This window comes from Galeopterus variegatus, unplaced genomic scaffold (genome assembly GCF_000696425.1).
Source record: "Galeopterus variegatus unplaced genomic scaffold, G_variegatus-3.0.2 Scaffold6926, whole genome shotgun sequence".
NCBI lineage: Eukaryota > Metazoa > Chordata > Mammalia > Dermoptera > Cynocephalidae > Galeopterus > Galeopterus variegatus.
In genome coordinates, this window is record NW_007733037.1 from 34,047 (window position 1) to 56,070 (window position 22,024).

Sequence of the window (22,024 nt, forward strand, 5' to 3'; positions counted from 1 at the left end):
CTCCTTCTGGAAGCAAACTTACAGAGCCATACTTATTGAAGAGAGAAGGGATTTGTGATGTACATGATTACTTTAAATAGAGCGTATGCAATCAGCCGTCTCTTATTTGAGGTATTTTTCTCCTAAGCCACATAAATAATGAACACAGAAAGACATTAAATATAATGACACAGATGTGCCAAACACTATATCGACATGACTGAGTATAATTGAATGATGATCATCCGAAAGAACCAGGCTTTCCCTTGGGCATTACTGTATTTCTAGTGTCCTAAAGACTGACTGCAACCTTCCTAACCTAGCTCATGAGGGTTGGTGGGATTCCAGAGAGCTGGAAGGTCTGCAGATCAGACTGCTCTCCTAGTGGAATGAGTCCGGCAGTTTCTGTTGCTTTCTGGAGGCTGTGCCCCTCTGTTAGAGGAACGCTCGCTGGCAGTCCTTACAGTAGATGGTGCTCTCGTGCTGCCGTTGTGTTTTTGGAAAGGCATTTGTCTGGGCATCTGTGGTGCTTGGCTTGATCTGGGGAGCACTGTCCCCTCGGCTCCCCAGGATAGTCACCTGGAACTTCTGTTTGTGTGAAACAGGGACTTCCTGTGGCGTGGAATTAACAGTAGAAGAAGGGGGAGCATTCCTTCTTCCCTCCACTTCTAGAGCCAGCCTGGGCTCCTTCTCCGGCAGGAAGCTGTAGGAACGCCTTTTCGTTCCTGTCCCTTCTTTTAATAATAGCCCTGAGTTCCATCCCCCAGTACTGTTGAGTCATGTGTGGGGAATGACCCGTCTTCCCCTTTTCCCTTCATTCACTTTCATGGAGGATGCTAAATCAGGTTTCTTTCGTGGTGGCCTGGACCAGCTTTTCTTTCTTCCCTTTTTCCATAGCAGAAAGTACAGCAGTCCCTCCTTTGGTTGGTGGAAAGAAGCCTTTCCCTGGAGAATGCCGCTGCAGCTGGGGGCTTGTCTCCAGTGGCTCCTTTTTTCAAAGATTCCCTAAAATGAAAATCTTCCTCAGATGGGTGGACTTTTCACTTTCTCTCCCCCCCAGATTTTGAAATACATGCTTTCAAAGATAATGCCTTTCTCGAAACTCACCTTTTCTTTCATCTTCAAGGTCACACTATGGATGTACTACATGTTTTTGGATTATCTTGAATTTTCTGCTTTTCCTTCAAAGGAAACGGCTCTATTCTTCCGATACAAGAGAAATTATCCCTCGGTTCTTTGTAACTAGGGTTACCATTATTAATCAAGTGTCACCATTATATCAGGTCTCAGCAGACTGTGGCCCTCAAGTCAACTGCCTGCTTCTGTGAATAAAGTTTTATTGCAACACAGCCATGCCCATTTGTTTGCATGGCTGCTTTTGCTGTGAGGCAGAGTTGAATGATTGTGACAGAGACTGTGTGAATCATAACACCTAAAATATTTACGGTCTGGTCCTTTGCAGAAAAAAGTTTTTGGCCCCGTATGTAATTTATCGTTTAAACCAGATACTTTTGGAAGTGAAAAGGGGATGCTGTTAATTATACTGGATCAGCAGGCATAAACTGAGGTTGTCCTGGGCAAACCAGGATGTATGATCACTCTTTATTACCCACAGAGGATTGCAAAATAGGCACCGGAGCACATCATCTTTGATGACTGAAGGTTAAAAGGTTCATATGTATTTCTTTTTTTTTTTTTCCTTTTTGTCTTTTTTCATGACCGGTAACGGGATCGCAACCCTCGGTGTCGCGCCCGTACCGCGACTGGCAATGGGATCGCAACCCTTGGTGTCGTGCCCGCACTGCGCTCAACCAGTGAGCAGACCGGTCTCTATATGGGATCCGAACCCTCGGTGGGAGCGCCGCACTCTACCGAGTGCGCCACCGGGCCGGCCCCATGTGTATTTCTGAAGAATGATAGATGAACACATATGTACAAAAGAAACAACACTGAATAATAATAGAATTATCAGACTGGGATTCAGGAGAATGGAATTAAAATTCCAGCTCAGGGATCCTGGGTAAATCTTAACTTGTATGGATCCCAGTTTTTCGCTTATTAAATACCATCTGTATGAAACATTGCACTAAATGTTGGGATATAGAAACATGAATAAGACCTTTAGTTAGCCTCCAAATTCTGATAGTCCAGCCTGTGAAATGAGGGGCAACAAGAAAACAAAAGACCAGGAAGCTTTAACATCATGACTTTGAGGCTCTTGGCCTTCCTGGTGGGATTTATGGGGGGCCAGTGGGAATCCAAGGGAACTATCCTTCCCATCTTCAGAATACATTTCTCTTGCTGTAAAACTTAAACCTTCTCTAAAATTACAACCGGTAAGGATGAGATTCAGTGGCTATAGCTGTTGGGACTCTCCTAAGTGCGTATGAGATCCTTTCCCTGCGTGGAATCTCAGTTTGCACTTATAGTTTTTATGAGACCACACTTCTTGCTTCCTTGCAGTACAGCTACACAGTGGGCTCCAGAGTCACTGCAGGAACATCACCTCTGTTTTTGCAGCAACCCTCTTACTTACCCAAAGATGTTCTTCCAGACATGCTTTTCCTTCTCCCCACCAGTGAACTGTTAGATTGTTGGGGCCCTACTGACCAGTCTTCTTATCTGTTCCTTAAGAAAACCAAGAATTGGAAAGGGGCGTGAGTGGACCTTTATCCACTTCATAAGGAAAGGAATACATGTTCCTTCCAGTGTCCTATCATAAGCCAGAGGCCCCCTTTGGGGCCCCAAATCCTTACTTAGAATTTCTAGATGACAAAAGTCACTTAGTAGAACCTTAACAGGGATATTGCAATTTGGAGAAACAGATTTATAAGACCAAGTGTGGGTCATGCATAAGAATGAGGTCACAAACAGGAACTGTCATGGAGAAAAGAGCACCTGCCCCCTCTCAAGGGGGCAGTCGCAGCTCAACAGTTGGTTGTTACTCATGGGAGTGAGAGCCCAGTCATGTCAGAGCTTCAGGTTCTGCTGAGAGAATCCAGAAATCTAAGCGTTAATATGAAATTTTTAGATTTAAAAAATATTGGCTCTATTTTTATAAGAAAACTGCAGGCCAAGCAAAACCGGTCTGTGGGCTGTTTGTGGGTTTGCCAGTTTGTAGTGTGGTTTTCTATCTGTTTGGAGTTATGCAACCACTGCCCTTTTTACTGGCATGAATAATAACCTATCATCCATTAGACAGAAGCATTTTCCAGACAGTTGGCTAAGGTTAAGGATGTGCCTGTGGAATAGAGTTTTTGTTTGTAATAGACTCACTGATCCAAACAGATATGGGAATGTCTTCCTTGGCCCCTTAAGTAGGGTGATCCAACCAGCCGAGCTAAACTGCTCAATAGTGAGTAAAGGATTCAGGGGGCCGGCCCGGTGGCGCACTGGATAGTGCGCCGCTTGGGAAGCACGGCGGGCGCTCCCGCCTGAGGGTTTGGATCCCACATACAGACCGGCTCCCGCTCACTGGCTGAGTGAGGCGCGGGAGCAACGCCGAGGTTTGCAATCCCGTTGCCGGTCCCCGGTCCGGTACGGGGGCAACACTGAGGGTTGCGATCCGTTGCCGGACACGGAAAAAAGACAAAAGACAAAAAAAAAAAAAAAGGATTCAACAGAAGGAGTCTGCCTTCCTCATCAAGGGTACTGGGTCCCCAGCCTGTGGGCAGAACTCTTGTCTTTTCAGTGTGTCCACTGCAGTGACCATGATATCTGGAATCATGCAGCCTCTGAGACCAGAAAGCGCTCCTCTTCTGTTGGTTCCCTGTTTTGTCACTTCCAGTTTATCCTGTGCATATTATGACAGTATTTTATTCATAGTACAGTATCAGGAAATAAGATTAAAAAAAATCGTAATTGTTACCTATATTCCTGCATCTTAAGCAGTGGGTATACAATATAACTTAAACCTTTTTTAATGACTCATGTTATCTAGAGATACCTTCATTTTAAAGACAGATGGTTTCCAAATAAATAATTGTCACTATTTACAACCATAAGTAGTTATTGAAGTAAGTATTATAATTAGGCATTATGATTGTTTTTATACACACACACAGTTTTAATATGGTGGTAACTTTGACCTCTTGTAGGGGTATGTAGAGCCATGTTTTTCCTACTATTTATAGTCGGTAGACTGCTTAGCTTTTTCATTTCTATATCTATGGAAAGTTGAGTGAGTTTTTAAGTATATATATTTCAAAACATGTTTTTTGGCTGCTTAGGGGTTTTTAGTAAAAATGTGTATCTCTAGGTACTGAAATGCATTTCAGGTAGTTGAGTTTTGCTAAAAAAATTGTTGAATATTCCCACCTTCTTCCTTTTTTCCTGATTCAAGCCTTTCTCCCCCATAAAATTTAATGCATATCCCTCAGCTGTCATTTTTAAATTTATTTTTGTCATTTTTTAGTTCTTATGATACGCCTTTTCCTCATTGTCAGGAAAATTGTTGAATTGGCGCTAGAGTTTAGTTTTGTTTTAGGGTTGCCACAAAAGCTTGTATCTGATTCTTCTTTCCTTTGCCTCTTTCGCCACTGCAGTCCGATCCTGACCTCCCGGCAGATGCGCAGACGCCGTCCTCCACTGAGCTGGGGAGATATCCTGGCCTGCCCTTCCCAGCCTCCCAGTACGTCCCGCCCCAGCCGTCCATCGAGGAGGCGCGCCAGACCATGCACTCCCTCCTGGATGATGCCTTTGCCCTCGTTGCGCCCAGCAGCCAGCCCGCTAACGCCTCAGGCGCAGGCCCTGGGGTCCCAGCTGGCCTGCCTGTGAACAGCACCCCTTCCCGGGAAGACAGGCGAGCTGCCCAGTGGGGGTCCTTCTACAGCCCAGCCCAGACGGCCAACAACCCAGGCAGTGTAAGTACTGGACTTAGGCTAGAATTCTCTTGGGGGCAAGATGCTGGAGTTTTGCTTTCTAATCGCCTCACTTTCAGGCTCCCCACAAAACTCTGGTTGCATTTGATAAGAATTAAAGCTTGGATGATGGTTCTTAGTTTTTATTATCTTCTGATAAATTAATTCTTAATGCTGGAAGCATCCTTTTGTGCAGCTCTGATATCTGATATTTTGTTGAGGAATGGAGGGGGATTTTATGGAAACATCTCCCTGGGCACCTCACAATGTCATGAAATGAAGGTAGCGTAACTGTCAAAACATATTTTCATTGATGTCTCCATAAAATGTGCAGTTTAGAATGTACCCAAATCGTTTAACTTCTTGTATGGCCACCTGGGTAGAGAAGCCCCTGAGGCTCTGGGAGTGTAGGCAGCCAGTCCACAAGTGGGAAAGAACAACCATTTTCAAATGTCACCTTTCAAATGTCATCTTGGGAGTTGGCATTTCAGCATTTCAGCCTTTGTTATCATTTTTGTTTTTCATAGTCAGTCCTTTCAAATTTACCTTCTCAAGGCTGGGAAAAGAAGTAAAACTCAAGGAAGTAACACTAATATTATTTTATATTAATTTCAGATAAAATGATTAGGCCCAAAGATTTGACTCTGGTGAGACGTTAATAGGTCACAATTTAAATTTACTAGTCAGGGAGTGTTTATACTGGGTTCCTCTGATTTTGTTACCCATAAGGTGAAATTGGGTGACAGTAAGCATATGTTGAAAGAATTTTTACCTCTGAAATTGGTTTGAATTTTCAAAGAGGTCCTTATGAATAGACTGTTTCCTTCAAGGCTTGGGATGCACATTGTGTGCAGTGTGGGTAGCCACTACAATTAGGGGAAAAATACCATTCAGTCTCATCATTATTGCTTTTAATATTAAAATATAGCTTGTTTCAACAATAAATGTTAAACTACTTCAAAATTACAACTGATGGTTTATACTCTTTCAGAAAATGATTATACAGAACAAAATCTGATAAAATGAATGTGGATACAGCTGCTGTCTGGTCACTTAAGCTGCTCACATTTGTTTATTCAAATATATTTACGGAGCACTTGCTACGCCTGCACACTGTGCCAGGTGTTGGGGATATAGTGATGGACAACTTGGGTCCCTGTTCTCTAGCTCTTGCATTCCAGAGAGGATATGTGGACAATTAAAAGAATGATTCCACTACAATGTGGTAGGTGCTATGGCAGAGGAAGTTATGTGGGAGGATTCTTCACTCAGTCTTGAGGTGTTTGGGAGGGATTTTCTGGACAAAAATGACATCTAAGTGGAAGTCTAAGGGATAATTAGTGGTTATTAGTTAAAGAAGAGGAATGTTTCAGGTAGTGGGAAAGATAGCAGAGACAGAAATAGAAGTGTATTGGACTCCCTCTTCTGGATAAAGTGGAGAAACGGGGTCTAGATTTACCTTCCCTCCTAAAACAACCAAAAAAATGAGCAAAATATATGGGTTTTTATAACACTAAATATTAGGCAACAAAGGACAGGGATTGCTGAGAAATGTGTTGAACCCTACAGTTGCCCAGTTTAGTCTGGAGAGAGTTTCTAGCCTCAGTGCAGAGAGGGGGTCCCCAGGTAGAGCTCAGTGGTCTTCCTGAGTTGAGGAGACAGTGTCAGAAGTCTGAGGAGGAAAAGGCAGCTAGAGTTCACAAGAGAGAGTGCAGGAGAGCAGAGAGATGAACCAAGAACGAATTCTAGAGATCTGCAGAGAATCTTCATCTGAATACTGATTAGTTTAATGGTATGAAGAAATTACCTAAGACTGGGGAAAGAACCACCCACAAGAATTAGAGGGAGCAATCCTCAAAGCTCACACAGGCCCGGGAATAAGTTCTTGCTATGGACTGAACTGTGTCCCCTAAAATTCAAATATCGAATCTGTAAACCCCCATGTGACTATATTGGAGATAGGACCTTTAAGGAGGTGATTAAGGTCAAATGAAGCCATAGGGGTGGAGCCCCGATCCGATAGAACTGTTGCTCTTATAAGAAGAGGAAGAGACACCAGAGCTCTCTCTCCACCATGTGAAGACACAGTGAGAAGGTGGCTGCCTGCAAGCCAGGAAGAGGGAGCCCTCACCAAAAATTGAACCCTGCCAGATCTTGATCTAGGATTTTCCAGCCTCCAGAACTGTGAGAAAATAATTTGTGTTGTGTAAGCTACCCTTTCTATATTTTGTTAGGGCAGCCTGAGCAGACCAATACAGTTCCTTTCTCACCAGTTCAAGTAGAAAACCTCATAATTCATGTAACATTGGTTAGTGTACAGTACTCAGAATAGTTGTGCCTCAGTAGTGGGGCAAAATTAGCTCCAAATTAAATCTCTTCTGGTTCTGTCTACCAAAGCATGAAAACATAAAGCCTGAACCTAAACAAAGATAAAGAATACTTATAGAAACACAAAAATATCTAGCATACAATAAAGTATGACATCAGATTGAAACTAACCAGACAAAGAAGCAGAAAAATGACAAAGATGATAGAATTATTAGACAAGGATATTAAAAGAATTATTATAATGAAATTCCATATGTTCACAAAGCTAGAGGAAAGACTGAGCATTTTAATTAGTTGCATAAGATATTAAAAGACACAAATCAAATTAGAGATGAAAACAGCAATGTCTGAGATAAAAAATATACTAGATGGGATTAATGGCAGATTACATATTGCAGAAGAACAGATTAGTGGGCGGGCTTGAATACTTAGTAATAAAAACTATACAACATGAAAAAAAGATAGGAAATGGATTAAAAAAATGAATATAGCATTAGTGAGTTGTGGAGCAACTTCAAGTAGATTAATATACATGTAATTGGAGTTCCCAAAGAAGGAGACACAGAATAATTAAATAATGGCCAAAGTAATATTAAGAAAGGAAAACAAGGTTGCAGGCATCATACTTCCTGATTTAACTTGTATTACAAAGCTGTAATAATCAAAACACTCTGGTACTGGCATAAAAACAGAAATACAGACCAATTGAGAGCCCAGAAATAAACCCAAACATATATGGTGAACTAATTTTTGCCTCACCCTCACCCTCCAAACACTTTCCACTGGTCATGTGCCGGACCCTTGTGATGACTCACCAGCCTCTGAGTGGTTCATATTTTCAGTTTTCTGTGGCCCCTTGCTCCTATGTGGGTCCATGGGAACCCTGTTAGTGGTCTTGCTGGGCTGGGGGTTAGGCCCTCTCCTCCCCTGCCACCTCCAAACAACTTCATCTGAAGGGGACAGCTGCATCTTTTGCCAGCTCTTGCTCCGTGTGGTCACCAGGGTCAGGCTTGAAGTGGTTGGGGCTTGAAATGATTGGAGTGGTCCTTTCTTTCTCTCATTGTGGCTTCTCCTGACTTCATGAACTCCATTGGTCTTTCTCCTCTTCCTCTAAGCTCTAGTGGCCCCAGCTTAGCATTTATTACTTTTTAATAGTTGTAAATTGGTTGATTGTGGGAGAGGGTGACATTAGGTACCGTCTATTCTGCCATCTTGATCAGAAGTCCCTATGATCAGCTAATTTTGACAAGGGCACCAAGAGGACATAATAAGGAAAGATCGTTTCTCTAATAAATGATGCAGGGAAAACCGGATTCTACATGCAAAAGAAGGAAGTTGAACCCTTATCTTATACCATACATGAAAATAAACTCAAGATGGTGAAAGACCTAAACATAAGACCTGAAATTATAATATACCTAGAAGAAAATGGAAAAGCTCCTTGACATTGGCCTTGGTAATGATTATTTGTATATCACACCAAAAGCTCAGTCTACAAAAGCAAAATAAATAGGACTACATTAAACTAAAAAGCTTCTGCACAGTAAAGAAAACAATCAACAAAATGAAATGCAGCCTACAAATTGGGAAAAAATATATGCAAATCATATATCTGTTAAGGGATTAATATCCTAAATTTATGACGAGCTTATACAGCTTAATAGTAGAAAAACAGATAACTCAATTAAAAAATGGGCAAAAGACTTGAATATCTCCAAGGAGGACATAAAAATGGCCAACAGGTATATGAGAAGGTACACAACATCACTGATTATTAGGGAAGTGCAAATCAAAGCCATTATGTGATATTACTTCACACCCATTATGATGAGTATTATCAAAAAATTAAGAGATAAATGTTGGTGAGGGTGTGGAGAAAAGGGAACCCTTGTACACTGCTGGTGGGAATATAGATTGGTGAAGCTATTATGGAAAAGAGTATGGTGGTTCCTAAAGAATTATAAACAGGACTACCATATGATCCAGCAATCTGTCTTCTGGGCATATACCCAAAGGAAATAAGATCACTTCCTATTAGAAATATCTGCACTCCTGTGTTCATTGCACCATTATTCACAAAAGCGAAGATATAAAATCAATTTAAGTGTCCATCAATGGATGAATGGATAAAAAAACTGTGGCATATTATTCAGCCTTAATAAAGAAGGAGACTGCCATTTGCTACAACATAGGTGAACCCAGAGAACCTTATGATAAGTGAGATAATCCGGACACAGAAAGAAAAACCATTACATAGTCTCATTTGTATGTAGAATGAAAAAAAAAAAAAAAAGTCAAATATACAGAGATAGAGAATAAACTAGTGGTTACCAGGGGTGGTATGTGGGGATGGGGGTGGGAGTATGGGTCAAAGGATACAAAGTAGCAGATATGAAGGTACTTCAAAAAGTTCATGGAAAGATTAGTATTATCTTTTAATTCAATTTTTCCACGAACTTTTTGCAGTACCCTTGTATGTAGAATGAACAAATCTAGAGATCCAGTGTACTACAGGAAGACTATAGTTCATAAAATTGTATTGTAGTAGGGATTTTAAAAAAATAAGTAGGTTTTACTTGCTCTTGTCACCGAAAAAAATGTATATGAGATGATATGTTAATTTGCTTCAGTATAGTAACCACTTTACTCTTTATATGTATCCCTAGTATCATCTTGTAAGTTTCAAAAATACAAAATAAAATTTATTAAAAAATAAACGGCCCAAAATTTTCCTAATTTGATGGAAACCATAAACTTACAGATTCACAAAGCTTGATGAATCCTATGCACAAGAAACATGAAGGAAGATTTACCAAGAAACATTATAATTGTTAGAAACAGGTGATAAAGATCTTAAAAGCAGCCAGAGCAGGACACATTGCATATAGTGAAACAAAGGTAAGGATTCTAGCAGATTTCTTATTGTCCAGAAGACAGTGGAACAAATCTTTAAAGAACTAATAGGAAAAACTGGTCAACTAGAATTCTATATCCAGCAAAAATATCTTTCAAAAACTAAGGTGAAATAAAAACTTTTTCAGACACAGAAAAACTGAAAGAGTGCATTACCAGAGACCTGTGTTGTAGAGACCTCAAATGTTACAGGAAGTTCTTCAGGCAGAAGTAAAATGTCACCAGGTGAAGATCTAGATCTTCATAACTAAATGAAAAGCACTGGAGATGTAAATATGTGGGTAATTATAAAGAAACCTTTGTTTGTTACTTAAAGCTTTTAAGAAGATAATTGATACAAACCAAGGTCAAGGGTTCAGATCTTGTACCACCAAAAAAAAAAAAAAAAAGATTGTTTAAAGCAAAAATAATAGCAATATATTGTGGAGTTTAGTACATAAATAGAAGTAAAATGTATGAAAACAACAGCAAAAAGGCCAAGAGGGGGCAAGTTGGAGTTTGCTGTTTTAATGTTCTTACACCATACATGAAGTGGAATAATAGTGCTTAATGATAAACTGTGATAAATGCAAAATGTGTGACATAAACTCTAAAGCAACCTATTACTAGCCAATAAAGGAGTAAAAATGGAATAATAAAAAGTAGTCCAGGGCCAGCCTGGTGGCGCACTGGGGAGTGCGCCGCTTGGGAGCGCGGCGGCGCTCCCGCCAAGGGTTCGGATCCCATGTGGTGACTGGTTCCCGCTCACTGGCTGAGCGCCGCGTGGGCGCAACACCGAGGGTTGCGATCCCGTTGCTGGTCCCCGGTATGGGCGCGACACCAAGGGTTGCGATCCCGTACCGGTCAGTAAAAAAGACAAAAAGGAAAAAAAAATAGTCCATAAGAAGGCAGAAAAAGAAGAAAAAAAGAACAAAGAGCAGATAGTGAAAATAGAAAACAGACACCAAGATGGTTGGTTTAAATCCAGCCCTACCAATAAGCATATTAAATGTAAATTGTCTAAACATCCCTATTAAAGAGCAGAGCTTATCAGATTGGATAAAATGCTAGATCCAACTTTCTACTGCCTATAAGATTCCCACATTAAATATAAAGGTACAAATAGGTTAGTGGTAAAAGTATGGAGAAAGATATGCCATCCTAACACTAATCTGAGCAATCTGGAGTGGCTGTATTAATATCATCCAAAGTAGATCTTATAGTAGAGAATATTATCAGGGATAGAGAGGATCATTTCATAATAATAAGGCAGTTAGTTCATCAAGATAAACTATTAGTTCATCAAGATGTAAATATTTTTTATGTCTTCTTGATGAACTAAGTGCCTAGTGCCTAGTAATAGAGTTTTGAAAAATGTGAAGCAAGAACTGATAGCACTGCATATAGAAATAAAATCCACAATTACAGTTGGAGATTTCAGCACACCTTTCTCGATAATTAATAGAATTAGTGTACAGAAAAAGTAAGATAGAAAAGACTTGAACAACACTACCAACTTGAAACAATTGAAATACATAGAGCATTCCACTCAAAAAGAGCAGAATATACAGTATTTCAATAGTAAATGGAACGTTTACCAAGATAGACCATATTCTGGGACATAAAGCTAATCTCAATAAATTTTAAAAGATTCAAATTATACGAACAACCCAATAAAAACCTTCACCGAAGAAGATGAACGATAATAAACAGATGAATACGCAGAATAAGCAGGTGGGGAGATGTTCAACATCATTAGTCATTAGGGAAATGCAAAGTGAACCCCAGTGAGATGCCGCTGCACCCCTACTGGAAAGTTTAAAATTTGGAAGATTGACCACAGCAGATGTTGGCAAGGGCGAGGATGTGAACATCTGAAACTCTCATGAGCTATTGCTGGGAATGTAAAATAGCACTGCCACTTTGAAAAACAGTTTACTAGTCTCCGAAAAAATTAAACAGTCCGAGTAGACAGTCCCCAGCATCACTCTGTCCCACAAATCAACAAATTTACAGTTATTAAAAAGCAATGACAGCCAAGCTGGGGCCACTAGAGCTCAGGGGAAGAGGAGGAGAGTCCTATAGAGTGCATGAAGGTGGGAGAAGCCATGATGAGAGAAAGAAAAACTGCTCCAACTGCTTTAAGGCTGGAGCTGCTGAGTGCACGGAGCAGGATCTGACAAAAAGCCGCAGCTGTGACTTTTGGATGAAGTTGCTTGGAGGAGGCAGGGGAGAAGAGGGAATTGGTGGCCAAAAGTACCACCAACAGGGTTCCTGGGGACCCACATAAAACCGAGGAGCCACAACAACTGAAAAAAAGGAGCCACTCAGAGGCCAGTGAGTCATCACAAGGGACTATTGCAGAGCCCGTCCCATGGAAGTGTTTGCAGCCCAGGCAGTGGGGAAGACAGGCCCACCAGGGGAACACTGGGGCACAGCAAGGACAGCTGACCTGCCCCCCAGTCAGTGCAGGACCATTCAGAGGAGACTGGTCAGGAATATAGAATAGCAGGGGGTGTAGTTTGATGAAAAGACTCGCCCAGACCAGTGTTTCTACACAACCCAGGGGCACCAGATTTCACCAGATCCAGAAGTACCTATAAAGTCAACTGTTAAAACCTGAGCTGCACAAAAAGCCTTCCCCAGGGAATCAGCAGCAAAGCAGCAATTTGGCTCAACCACAGAGCTCAAGTGCTGGTCCCCACAGGAAGCTCCCCCATTTTAGAAGTAACCAAAGGACATCAAATTAGTTCCAGTGAAGAGTTTAAGTGGTGGGAACAGCAGTAATCCAACACAGAACTGAAAGAAAAAACAAAATACCCACAACCAGAGACAAAGTTTGATAACTAGTAAAGGTCTCGTTTCACCAAAGAACACTTATGACACCTAGAAGGACTGGAAGTCCCCTGGGCTACCAAGCCAGCAAGGGGGGAGGGCTGGGTACTTCAGCCACGCCTGCCGACACCCAGAACCAGTCCTGAGGATGGGGGCCGAGGGCCTTGGCCACACCCTCCCCCCCCCACAAGTGCAACCAACCCCAAGCCAAGGTGGTGGGGGGGCTGTGGGCCTCCTCCATGACCCCCCCCACATGAGCAACCAGCCTAGCAGTGACTAATGAGCTGCTGCAGGAGGCACCCCAGACTCTCCTGAGCTGGGGCAATGGGGGAGCCATGGGTTTCAACCACACCCCCTCCCCACGCTCAACCAGCTCAGCAGCAACCAGCAAGCCTCAACAAACAAGGCCCCAGGTTCCTGAGCTGGGGTGGTGGGGGGCCAGGGCTATTGCCACACCCCCCTGACATCTGTACCCAGCCCAGCAAGAACCAAGCCACCGCTGGAAGCCCGCCGGTCTCCCCTGTGGGAATGTGGGGGTGCCACAGGCCTCAATCCCACCCCTCCTCTTTCCTCCCCATTTCCTTCCCCTTTCCCCTCTCCCTCTTAACTACTCTACATCATCATTGTAGAATGTAAAAAAATATTAATTAAAAAAAAAATTAAACATACTCCTACCATACGAACCAGCCATTCTGTTCCTAAGTATTTCCCCAGGAGAAATGAAAGCATATTTCCATACAAAGACTTGTACATTATAGCAGCTTTATTTGTAGCAGACCGAAATTGGAAACAACCTAAATACTCATCTGCAGGTGAATGGATAAACAAATGTGGTTTATCCACATCGTGGAGTACTACTCGGTAATAAAAAGGAATGAATTATTGACTGACACAAAAACAGGTTGTATCTCAGAATAATTATGCTGAGTGAAAGAAGCCAGACTAAAGAAAAAGAGTGCATGTAGTATGATTTCATTTATATACAATTCTAGAAAATGCAAATTTGTAGTTACAGAAAACAGATCAGTGGTTGCTTAGGATGGGGTGGAGGTGGGAGGGAGTATGGGATGGAGGGATTATGAAGGGGTACCAAGAAACTTTGGGGGTGATGAATGTGTTTGCTATCTTGATTGTAGTGATGGCTTGAGGGTACAGACATGTCAAAACTTTTACAAAATTGAATTCTTTAAATGTGTGCAATTTATTGTATATCAATTATAGCTCATTAAAACTACTAAACGCTTCCTTCCCAAATGTGCATGATATGTGTATTGGGGTTCTCCAGAGAAACAGAGCCAATTGGATGTGTGGGGACAGGGCCTGGGGGGGGGGGAGAGAGATGGATTTATTATGAGGAATTGCAGTTCTCAGCTATTATGGAGGCTGAGAAGTCCTGTGTTCTGCCATCTGTAAGCTGGAGACTCAGGAAAGCCAGTGGTGAAGTTCGAAGGCCTGAGAGCTGGATTTTCGTTTGAATGTGAGAGCCTGAGAACCAGGAGCTCCAAGGGCAGGAGAAGATTGGTGTCCCAGCTCAAGCATTCAGGCAGGGGGAGCACGCATCCAACCTTCCTCTGCCTTTTTCTCTATTCAGGTCCTCAACAGTTGGGATGATGCCCACTCATGTTGGGGAGGGTGACCTGTTTCACTCAGTCCACCAAATCAAATGCTAATCTGTTCTGCAAACACCATTACAGACATGCTCAGAAATAATGCTAAACTAGGTATCTGGGCCTCCTCTGGCCCACTCAAGTTAGTACATAAAATTAACCACCGAAGAATGTTCTTAACAGTGAAGTTACAGAGCAGGCAGTAAAATGGTGGGCCTTGAGGCAGGAGAAGAAACATGGGAGGCTGATCGTTACAGGGTCCCCACATCGTCTTGAGGGTAACGGCTGTACACCAAACGGTTTTGAGCAGGCTGAAGACATAATTGGGTGTGCCTTTTTGAAAGATTAGTCCTATTTTAGGCTGGAGAATGGTTGTCAGAATGCAAGACCAGAGGCGGGGGACCATTAGGAAGCTGTTGTAACGCTCTTGCTGAGAGAGTTGGTGACTCGTGGCTAGTGTAAAGCGGTGGACGGCCTCGAGAAGAGGCCAGGCTTCAACGTGTTTGTTGCTGGTGGCACTGAGCCGGTGTGGAAGAGGAGCTTGATGATACAGAGCAATGGAGGAATATCTTTAGAAATCAGGAGATATATTTCTATCTAATATATTTTCCAAGGGAGAAAGGAAAGGTTGGGTACAAAATCAAGTTTGCAGCTGGGTGGCAGGAAGTTGAGGGACCATCCAGCTCGTGTCCTTACAGTAGAGAAGGTAAGTCATCTCTTGAGAGTGAGGGGAGAAGTGTGGCAGGGCAGGAGGTTTGAGGGAGAGTAGAGATTCGAAATACGTGTTGTGGAGAATGGGTGAAAACAGATGAGGGACACAGGAATAATTTCTTAGCATTGAGGCCCCTGTTGGGATTGGCTACCGTGAGATTATAGTGGCACGGATTAAAATTCTCTAGTTTTGCTGCTCAGCCTTCAGATGACAGTGGGAAGACAGGCAGTGGGATTGATTCAGGACTAGAGCTTCATCAGGCAGAGCAGAGCATGAAAGGACCACCATCTGGCAGGAGATGTGCCAGTGAGAGGTGCAGCTTAAGTGATGGCAGACCATCTACCGAGAAGGAAAGGGGTGGAAAGCAGGGTCATCTAAACGCACCAGAGCTTTGTCGGTTCCTGCTCTCGAATCCGTCCACTGCCTTTCGCTACCTGGAGCCACCGTCGTCTCTCTCAGGATTATCACAGCAGTTTCCTAGTTCTTACCCTGCCTCTGGCCTGGAATGCAGGATGGCAGGTTGCTACTTCTCTCTGCTCTCAGGCTTTTCCTTGATTTCCACCCTGACTGCCAGGGAACCCCTCAGCCACCTTCTCTCTAAATGGGAATGTCATTCTGCACATTCTGGGGATGGGGTTAGGAGACACATCCTGCTGCCAGCGTCCTCTGTTTTTCCCCTTGGCCACCGCTTTTCTCAGTTTATAGCATGATTCTGCTCCTTTCCTTGTTGGTTTCTGCTGATGAGTTTTAGCAGTATTTTTTAACAGATCTGTATTATCTTTATTATTCTTTGTTTATAGGTGTTGGGGGTTAATGATTCCATGGTAATGCCTTAAGCTACCATCTTAACCATGAATTCAAGTCCGTAGTAAGATTTTTATAAACACTGCCATTCAGTGGTTTTCTTGTCGTGGACTTTTGGAGTTCCCCTGTGTATTTTGATGTGAATTGTAGCAAGTTAATCTAGTGGAAAACCAGAATCATTGACTGTGCCTGTGAGTATCTGGTAAAAATTGGTTATAAAGTTATTGTTTGTTGCCAGAAGGAACCTGATCACCCTTTATTTACTTCTTCTGACTACAGTGAAAACCACAGGAATGTGGATTTCAAGGTGCCTTCAGTTGCCACAGGAGCCTTTATTTACCATCTGATGACATTCCTGCTCCTTTTTGCCCATGGAAGGGTATTAGTTATGCATCAGTGAGTGGGGCCACTTGAGAGGTGATATTTCTCTTCCCTGAGAAAAGTCAAACTCTGTGGAGTAGCAGGTATGGATACCTGAGCTAAAATATTTTACAAGACCTTCCTTTCTCACCTCAGGCCTGCCTGACATTCCATCACCTCATTTGCTTTACTGAATAAAAAGTAGGAATGCATTAAAATGGGATTTTTGTTGACATAGCCGATTGAAACCTTAAAGTGCAATTTTGTACCCCAAAGTTTTATATAGGTGCAACCCATTTAAAAGTAAATGCCTGCAACAGAATCACAGAAATTCTGTGTGGGGGATTTTTTTTTTTTTTTAAAAACCTTTTCATTGGGGCATGCAGTCCCCAGAAACGTGATATTCTTTGTCTGATTACAGTAGTGTTAGATTACCTGGCACTATAATAATAAAACAGATGAAAAGTGGACAGCCACTTTTCACTATTTTTCTTTTAGTCTATTGCTTAGACCTCCTGAAATTCTGGTAGGTAAATTGACAAGCCTTGATTTTTTTTTTAATATATATATTTTGCATATGAATATGTTTTTAAAGTCCATACTGTGCTGAAAACATGAGGGCCACTGTGAATAATCTTTATCCAGTCTCAGATTTCCCTTTAATTATTAGGAAAAGAATTGAAGCTTCTTTTCCTCTCTCTTTTCATAATCCCTTCTAGCTTGTTTTACCTCAGCTGGGGATATCTCTAAGATTCCAGTTGCTGTCCCCCTGCCAAGGGGATGGAAGCAGAGACGGTCAGAGGTGGAAGTAATTTGAGCACAGTGTCATATTTTATAATCCCTCAGAACTCTATGAGATGTAGAGATCGTGGTATCCTTCTCAGCATAAAGAATGCCCAGGGAAGTTGGATAGCTTGGCCAGTCTGTTGGACTCTAAAGCCTCTACTTTTTTCCCCACAAAGTAAAGATTTGTTCATGGGGGAAAGTCTGGTTTTGGGGACCATGAGCAGTGTTATGGAGCAGTGGGGAGCATGGTTTTTGGAGCCGGAAAGACCCTCTAAGGAGGAAATTGCCCAGCTTCCTTGTGAACAGGTTTCATCTACAAAGTGGAGGTAGTGAGTACATTTTTAGTGTCATTGTGAGCCTGAGTTAATGCTCACACAGTATTTAACACAAAATACTAATTCAATAAATGACAGCTTGCAAAAAGAAAGATTGAATTCTAGAGTAGCTCCAGAAGCAAGACCGACTTAGTCCTCAGCTTGGAACTCCTGATCCCGGACAAACAATTGGCTCAAACTGACTGGAGTTGGGTGGACTCTATCCAGAGCTACTGTTCTGCTAAAATAGCTGATTGCAAAATAGTGATTCATAACTGTTTAAAAGAAATGTTGAAAATAAAAGTTCCATGTTGGAGTTAGGATATGTAGATTTCATGAAGAATACAGCAGATTTCTTAGATGTTTCTTCTTTTTTTTCTTGGCAGCGGGCTGGTGCAGTGATGCGAACCCTTGACCTTAGTGTCATCAGCACCATGCTCTAACTGAGCTAACCAGACAGCCCTGTTTCTTTCAATCATGTGGCATATTGTTTTAGTTAAAGAGCACTTGGTTAGTTCAGATTACTTCAAGTAAAAAGAGTTTATTGAAGGATATAGGGGCACTTTATGGAACTGAGGGGCAGGAATTATAGCTAGTCTTCTTGGAACCAGATAATGCTCAGAAACAGAAGGTGTTGACTTCATTTTTTAGAGTCTCTCTACTTTCTGGTTTGCTGTGTATTGCTTTTGTTTTTACGGCATTGCAACACGGTACAGCTTTTGATAGATTAGTTTCTTGAGGTTGTGAATTGGTGTTGGGCACCCACTGGATCTGGTAACCATTGCAGCTCTTGTTGGTGGAGTCGTTTGTACTAACTGTGGCCACCGAGGCCTTTCATTTTAGCAGAAGATACAGCTTTGTAGAGAATGAGCCTGCAGGAAAGAGCAGGCACAGAAAGCCTGACTATTATTCATATTTTGAGTTATATTATACAAAAAAAGGAAAGATCTAGAAATTAGTTGTGTGTTTTCCAAAGTCTGGTTGTCAAGTTTCCCAAACTGAAACTTGTAGCATTATTTGATGGCAGAATGCCCCAGTGGCATACTCAGTTTTAATGAAAAAATAATTCTCTTGAAAGTTGATCCTGCAAACCTAAATTTATAAGTTTGCTGTTGTCACTTTATAATAAGTATTGAATATTAATCTTCATGTTCTTTTGAATTTCTTCCAGAGATATGAAGACTATGGAATGACTCCCCCATCAGGCCCATTGCCAAGGTAAAGTTTTCAGAATGTATAATGACTTTCTCACATAGGCTGTTTTTTAAAAATTTTGTAAATTCATTTATTTTAGCTAATATGAACAGATGCAAAACTCTGAGTTGTATATTCTCTTGATCTAATCAAAAGAGAATGGAAAAAAGCTGGAATTTAAGTTCTGCTTCTAGTAATGACAGACTAGTGTTAACCTAGAAGAAATCCATTAGAGAGAAAGTATCTTCAAATATGTGGAGTTTATTTGGGAATAGAAATAGGATTATAATCTGAAATGCAGACCATGGCAAGTGATGAATGCATTTGGTGAGGGAAGGTAAAAGAAAGCTGTTATTGGCAAAAAGGGAGCAGTTCATGTGGGCTGCTTGGAAATAGAGCTCACTGGTTTCAGAGGCTCAAAGTCAGATTTGTGGTCAGTTCATCAGTTGACATGGCATCGCTAGGCAGTTTCTTCTTGGAGCATCTTATCTGAATTACTGCAGTTGTAAAGAATGTCTCCTGGTGGATTTTGTCACAGAAACATGTGCATATGTGCAAAGCAGGAGATACGTGAAGGACGTGAAAGACACGAAAGGATTTCTGGTGGGTTTTTAGAAGGTCCTTGGAAACAGTTCTGATCTCAGATAAGCAAGCATGAGCTCCCCTCCGTCCCTCCTTTCCCAGCTCTATTTTGGAAATATGTTTGGGTCCGATAGAAAGTGATTTCATTAACTTTCACACTGGATAATCTGTTGAGGACAACTGGAAAAACTATACAAGATATTAAAATTTAAGAATCCCTAGAGGGCTGGCCCATGGCTCACTTGGGAGAGTGTGGTGCTGATAACACCAAGGCCACGGGTTCAGATCCCATATAGGTATGGCCGGTTAGCTCACTGGGTGAGCGTGGTGCAGACAACACTAAGTCAAGGGTTAAGATCCCCTTACCGGCCATCTTTAAAAAAAAAAAAAAAAGAAACCTTAGAGAGCTAACAGGTCAGTAAAGCATGGGGCCAAGATCCAGGAAACCCCAGAGAGGTGAGCCCTACTTTTTGGGCCACTTTTCTCTCAGGGACATTGTATTAGCCCATTTCTGTTGCTGTAACAAAATACATGTTACTGGGTAATTTATAAAGATAATGAAATTTATTGCTTACAGTTTCAGAGGCTAGGAAGTCTGAAGTCCAGGGAACACATCTGGTGAAAGCTTTCTTTCATGGTGACTTCAGTGGTGGCAGGGTGTCACATTGTGAACTGGTGGAGCAGAGCAGAGAGTAACCTCCTCATTCACTCTCTTTTTAAAACCCTCCAAACCATGCCCATGACCACCATTTTTAATCCATTCATTATGGCAGGGTCCTACAATCTGATCAGCTCTTCAAGGCCCCATCTTTCAGATACCATAATAGGATTTTCTACCCTCAACAGTTATGGTGAGAATTAAGCTTCTAATATATGGACTTTGGGGGACACAGTTCAGTCAGCCCCACAGCAGGCAATTGCTGCCTTCTGAAGAGTCAGCCGAGTGGCTGAGAAGCTGGGCAAAACTTTTGACAGACTCATGGGGCTGGGAGGATAAGGGGAGAAGACCCTTGTAAACAACCCAAGGTTTTGGATTAGTACCCTTCACTCTAGGAGTGAAGACAAATTGAAGTAGATTGGTCCCTGCAGGAACTAAAGCCCAGCTTCGAAAGGTGATCAGAGATTGCTGCATAGCAGACATAAATGTAAATCTCCTTTAGAGGAAAATAATATCATTCTGGGCCCTACATTATTGCTACAGTACGTCATGTGTGCACACACACAGACACACAGACACACACACACACAAAGCAACATTATTGCTACAGTACGTCATGTGTGCACACACACAGACACACAGACACACACACACACACACAAAGTATGATCACAAAAAAAGATAACATTTTTAAAAATCAAGAGAAACAGGCAATAGAAATGGAACCACAGGGGAGCCAGATATTGATGTATCAAACACACATTTTAAAATAATTACACTTAATATGCTGTTAAAGCCCATTTTCCATGAAGGTGTAAAAGTACTAATGTTACACTGTATGTAATAAGTCAAGCATTCTGTTGTGGTTTTTAGGTTAACTCACCAAAAGAATGCTTAAAATATTAAGATAATGAGAAATAAAATAATTTAAAAGTAATACAAAAGGATGTAGGAAATGGGAGGAAAAGGCAACACAGAATTGGCAGGACATTCGGGAAGCAAATATAAGATGGTAGAGATCTGAATTCAGATATATAAGTAATTATCTTAAATATTAATAATAAATATTCTGATTAAAAGACAAAGATTGTTAGATTGGATTTTTAAAAACTATATTTGGTCTATGAGAGGCACATCAAAAATATAAGATACAGAAAGGATATAGAAGATTCAAGCAACATTAATAATTGATTTGACCTAAGTACATATATAGAATACTGGACTCAGTAATTTGCAAAATACATTTTCTTCTAAAATACATTTTAAAAATTGACCATATGTTGGGCCCTAACAAATCTTAACAAATTTCAAAGAAGTGAAATCAATCAGAGTACATTTGCTAATCCTAGTAAAATTAAGTTAGAAACCAACATCAAAAGATAACTAGAAAATCCCTATATGTTTTAAATTAATCAGTACCCTTCTAAATAACCCACGGTACATTGAAGAAATCACAATGGAAAATAGAACATATTCTAAAATGAGTAATGAAAATACAACATATCAAAAGTTGTTATATACAGCTATAGCAATGTTTAGGGGAGAAATTTGTTGCTTTAAATTCATATATTTAGAAAGAAAAATGGCTGAAAATCAATCTAAGAATCCATCTCAAGATGTAAAAAAAAAAGATCCAGTTAAACTTAAAGAAAGTAGAAGGAAGGAAATAATAAAAGTAAGAACATAAATTAATGGAATAGAAAATAAATACCATAATAAAAGAGGACCAGTAAAGCCAAAACTTGGTTCTTAGAAAACTAATAAAATTGATAAACCTCTGGCAAGCTTGATTAAATAACCTGTATAACAAATTGTCAATAAGAGGAATGAATACGTTAATCCAGATCTCACAGACATTAAGAAGATTTTATGAACACATTTTTGTTAATAATTTTGAAATGGAAAATTTTCTAGAATGAAAAAACCTGAGGGCCGGCCCAGTGGCGCACTGCTACAGTGCACCGCTTGGGAGTGTGGCGGCGCTCCCGCCAAGGGTTCGGATCCCACATACAGACTGGTTCCCGCTCACTGGCTGAGTGAGGTGCGGGCGCAGCACCGAGGGTTGCGATCCCGTTGCCGGTCCGGTACGGGCGCGACACTGAGGGTTGCGATCC

General features: G+C 41.4%; 1 protein-coding gene across 1 annotated transcript in view; it reads left to right on the top strand.

Moving 5' to 3' along the window:
- The window catches only part of LOC103606898 (UPF0606 protein KIAA1549), a gene marked incomplete at its 5' end in the record, with an annotated part of 74,547 nt that overhangs the window by 33,352 nt on the left and 19,171 nt on the right, over positions 1-22,024 (top strand). Inside the window, 2 exons of the mRNA XM_008591458.1 lie at positions 4,524-4,841; positions 18,648-18,694. Coding sequence (XP_008589680.1) covers positions 4,524-4,841; positions 18,648-18,694 — 365 coding nt within the window. The remainder of the gene's footprint in view (positions 1-4,523; positions 4,842-18,647; positions 18,695-22,024) is intronic.